This window comes from Mandrillus leucophaeus, unplaced genomic scaffold (assembly GCF_000951045.1).
Source record: "Mandrillus leucophaeus isolate KB7577 unplaced genomic scaffold, Mleu.le_1.0 Scaffold432, whole genome shotgun sequence".
Lineage (NCBI taxonomy): Eukaryota > Metazoa > Chordata > Mammalia > Primates > Cercopithecidae > Mandrillus > Mandrillus leucophaeus.
Window position 1 is genome coordinate 1,273,611 of NW_012104610.1, and position 4,529 is coordinate 1,278,139.

Consider the following 4,529-nt stretch of genomic DNA (forward strand, 5'->3'; position numbering starts at 1 on the left):
TCGGCTCACTGCAAGCTCCGCCTTCCGGGTTCACACCATTCTCCTGCCTCAGCCTCCCAAGTAGCTGGGACTACAGGCGCCCACCACCACGCCTGGCTTTTTTTTTGTATTTTTAGTAGAGACGGGGTTTCACCCTGTTAGCCAGGATGGTCTCGATCTCCTGACCTTGTGATCCGCCCGCCTCGGCCTCCCAGAGTGCTGGGATTACAGGTGTGAGCCACCACGCCGGCTGATAGATGTTTATGTAAGTGATGGAAGGCTACATAGTGGTTATAGTTATATAGTATATAATGTTTACTGAATTCTGTTTATGCAAATCTCTGTTCACTAGGCACTACAGAAAAACATAAGATCTGATTCCTATCCTCTAGGAATGTACAGTCTCATAAGGATTTGTCTGTTTTTAAGTTGGAAGTATTTGTAATGTTGTAAAGGAAGAGTGACATTGGAGGGGCATATGATTTGGAGGAAGTGAAGTACTGACTGGACAGTGTTAGGAACTAAAGATGTGGAGGGTTTGTGATACCGGAATGTGATACTGTGAGCATGTAGAGCACGTGGTGGTGGTGTGAGGGAGGTTGAAGTCTTATGATCCAGGAAGGGTTGATATATATCTCAGGTAATCCACTGGGCCCTTACTCTGCAGGTAACTTCTTAAAATGAGATATTGATGAGGTCCCTGGAGAAGGAATAGAATTCATGCTGAGAATGGTGTGGAACTGTGACAGAGGAATGATGACGAGAAGGCGAGGGACTGGATATGAGAATGCCCTGACTGGCCTGCTTGGCATTACCATACCCTGAGCACCTGAGCCTAAGGGGACATTTACTGATGACCTCCTTCTTCCTTTTGTTGGAGGTTACTCTCTATAGCTCCTTTCCTTAGTATTGACCTTTTCGTCCTCTTTTTCTCCCATTTATGCATTTCCATTCCCCACTTATTTTCTTTCTCTTTTTCCCTTGAGTTGATTTCCTGGCTCCAACCTCAGGAGAGTTATGGGATCGACTTCGCCTGACCTGCTCCCAACCCTTCACGCGTCATCAGTCCTTTGGCCTGGCCTTTCTACGGGTGCGTTCTTCTCTGGACTCCTTAGATGACTCTGTGTTGGGTCCCTCAGCCCTTGTGAGCTCTGTGCTGAACAAGGTATGTATGATGGTGGAGTGAGGATTTAATGTTTGCCCTTCCTTTGCAGGTTTCTGGTTAAGAAGCTGGTGCTTGTTTGAGGCATAGACACACCCACACATACACACACACACACAAATACAAGTATCAGTGGGCTTGATACCCTTTCTTACAGGTAAGAGTGAACTCCTCTCTCTCACACGAGGAATAAGGAAATGAGTGAGCCTTGGATACAGTATACACAAAACTTTTGGACCATTTGCTCTTTAGCCATAAATAAATTATTCTTGGATCCAAACTTAACTTCATACTTTATTTCTAAGTTATTGGGTGACTGTAGCTTTTATCAGACTTTTCCTTTGAGCACTGTAAGTCCCAAAGCTCCCGTGTAGTTTCTCTGTCATTATTCCCTTAAACAAAGTTTTATCTTTACATGTGTGTTCTGCAGTTTCATTTGTTCCCCTGCTTTTCTCCCTGTACAACACAATATAGGCATACCTTGAAGATGTTCCAGATTTGGTTCCAGATCATGACAATAAAGCAAGTCACACACATTTTTTGGTTTCTCAGTGTATATAAGCCAACAATTATCTGAACCTTCAGCGAGTCTCACACTGTTGCCCAGGCTGGAGTGCAGTGGTGCGATCTTGGCTCACTGCAAGCTCCGCCTCCTGAGTTCATGCTACTCTCCTACCTCAGCCTCCCGAATGGCTGGGACTACAGGTGCCTGCCACCATGCCCGGCTAATTTTTTGTATTTTTAGTAGAGACAAGGTTTCACCATGTTAACCAGGATGGTTTCGATCTCCTGACCTCGTGATCCGCCTGCCTCAGCCTCCCAAAGTGCTGGGATTATACACTTGAGCCACCGCGCCCGGCCAGCGAGTCGTAATCTTTTTGCTAGTGGAGAATCTTGCCTCAGTGTTGATAGCTGCTGACAGATCAGGGTGGTTATTGCTGAAGGTTGGGCTGGCCATGGCAATTTTGTAAAATAAGACCGTTAAGTTTGCCACATCAATCTACTCTTCCTTTCATGAAAGAGTTCTCTGTAACATGTGATGCTGTTTGATAGCATTTTAACCACAGTACAACTTCTTTCAAAATTTGAGTCAATTCTCCCGAATCCAGCCACTGCTTTATCAACTAAGTTTATGTCATAGTCTAAATCTTTTTTTATCATTTCAATAATGTTCACAGCATCTTCACCAGGAGTAGATTTCATCTCAAGAAACCACTTTGCTCATCTATAAGAAGCAACTCCTCATCTGTTCAGGTTTTATCTTGAGATTGCAGTAATTCTGTCACATCCTCCTGTTCCATTTCTATTTCTAGTTCTCTTACTATTTCTTTTTTTTTTTTTTTTTTCTGAGACAAAGTCTCGCTCTGTTACCCAGGGCTGGAGTGCAATGGCATGATCTCGGCTCACTGCAACCTCTGCCTCCCGGATTCAAGCAATTCTCCCACCTCAGCCTCCAGAGTAGCTGGGATTACAGTCACACAGCACCACGCCTGGCTAATTTTTTGTATTTTAGTAAAGATGGGTTTCACCATGTTGACCAGGCTAGTCTCAAACTCCTGGCCTCAAGTGATCCACCCGCCTCAGCCACCCAAAGTTCTGGGATTACAGGCGTGAGCCACCGCGCCCGGCCTGCTTCTCATACTATTTTGTGTCGCGTTTGCAGTTACTTCCTCCCTTGAAGTCTTGAAAGCCCACAAGAGGGGAATCAACTTCTTCCAAACTCATGTTAATGTTGATATTTTGACCTCCTCCCATGAATCACCAGTATTCTTAATGGCATCCAAGATGGTAAATTATTTCCAGGAGGTTTTCATTTGCTTTCCTAGATCCATTAGAGAAATCACTATCTATATGACAGCTATAGCCTTACAGAATATATTTCTTAAATAGCAATGCTTGAAAGTTGAATTACTTTTTGATCTGTGGGCTGCAAAATGGATGTTATGTTAGTAGGCATGAAAACAACATTAAGCTCCTTGTTCATCTCCATCAGAGCTCTTGGCTTAGATGCATTACCAGTGAGCAGAAATGTTTTGAAAAGGAATCTTTCATTCTGAGTACTAGATTTCAACAGTGGGTTTAAAATATTCAGGAAACCATGCTGTAAACCGATGTACTGTCATCTAGGCTTTGTTGTTCCATTTATAGAGCACAGGCAGAGTAGATTCAGCATAATTCTTAAGGGCCCTAGGATTTTTAGAATGGTAAATGAGCATTGGCTTCAACTTAAAGTCACCAGCTGCATTAGCCCTAAAGAGAGAGTTAGCTTGTCCTTTGAAGCCAGGCATTGACTTCTCTTCTCTGGCTATGAAAGTCCTAGGCGGCATCTTTTTTTTTTTTTTTTTTCTTTTGAGACTGAGTCTTGCTCTGTGGCCCAGGCTGGAGTGCAGTGGCGCAATCTCGGATCACCACAACCTCCACCTCCCAGGTTCAAGCAATTCTCCTGCCTCAGCCTCCCGAGTAGCTGGGACTATAGGCGCACACCACCACACCCGGCTAATGTTTGTATTAGTAGTAGAGATGGAGTTTCACCATATTGGCCGGGCTGGTCTCGAACTCCTGACCTTGTAATCCACCCGCCTCAGACTTCCAAAGTGCTAGGATTACAGGCATGAGCCACCACGCCTGCCCGGCATCTTCTTTCAATAGAAGGCAGTTTCATCTACATTGAAAATCTGTTGTTTAGTGTAGCCACCTTCATCAGTGATCTTAGCTAGATCTTCTGGGTAACTTGCTATAGCTTGTCCATCAGCACTTGCTGCTTCGTCTTGCATTTTAATGTTAAGGAGATGGATTTTTCTTCCTTAAACTTCATGAACCAATCTCTGCTAGCTTCAGTCTTCTCTTCTGCAGCTTCTTCACCTCTCTCAGCCTTCATAGAATTGAAGAGGGTTAGGGCCTTGCTCTGGATTAGGCTTGGGATCAGTGTGTATCATGGCTGATTTGATCTATCCATACTGTTAAAACTTTATCCATGTCAGCAATAAGGCTGTTTTGCTTTCTTATCATACATGTTTTCACTAGAGTAGCACTTTTAATTTTCTTCAAGAATTTTTTCAGCTGGATGTGGTGGCTCACACCTATAATCCTAGCACTGTGTAAGACCAAAGCAGGCAGATCCCTTGAGCTCAGGAGTTCAAGACCAGCCTGGGCAACATGGCAAAACCCTGTCTCTACATAAAATACAAAAATTGACCGGGCCCAGTGGCTCATGCCTATAATCCTAGCACTTTGGGAGGCCGAGGCAGGTGGATTGCCTGAGCTCTGGAGTTCAAGACCAGTTTGGGCAATACGGTGAAATCACGTCTCTACTAAAATACAAAAAATTAGCCGAGTGTGGTGGCGTGCACCTGTTGTCCCGGCTACTTGGGAGGCTGAGGCAGGAGAA

General features: G+C 44.4%; 1 protein-coding gene across 1 annotated transcript in view; it reads left to right on the plus strand.

Moving 5' to 3' along the window:
• LOC105549268 (short transient receptor potential channel 2-like) overlaps window positions 1-4,529 on the plus strand; it is a 27,049-nt gene that overhangs the window by 11,010 nt on the left and 11,510 nt on the right. Inside the window, exon 5 of the mRNA XM_011993731.1 lies at window positions 966-1,144. Within this exon, the coding sequence (XP_011849121.1) occupies window positions 966-1,144 (179 nt within the window). The remainder of the gene's footprint in view (window positions 1-965; window positions 1,145-4,529) is intronic.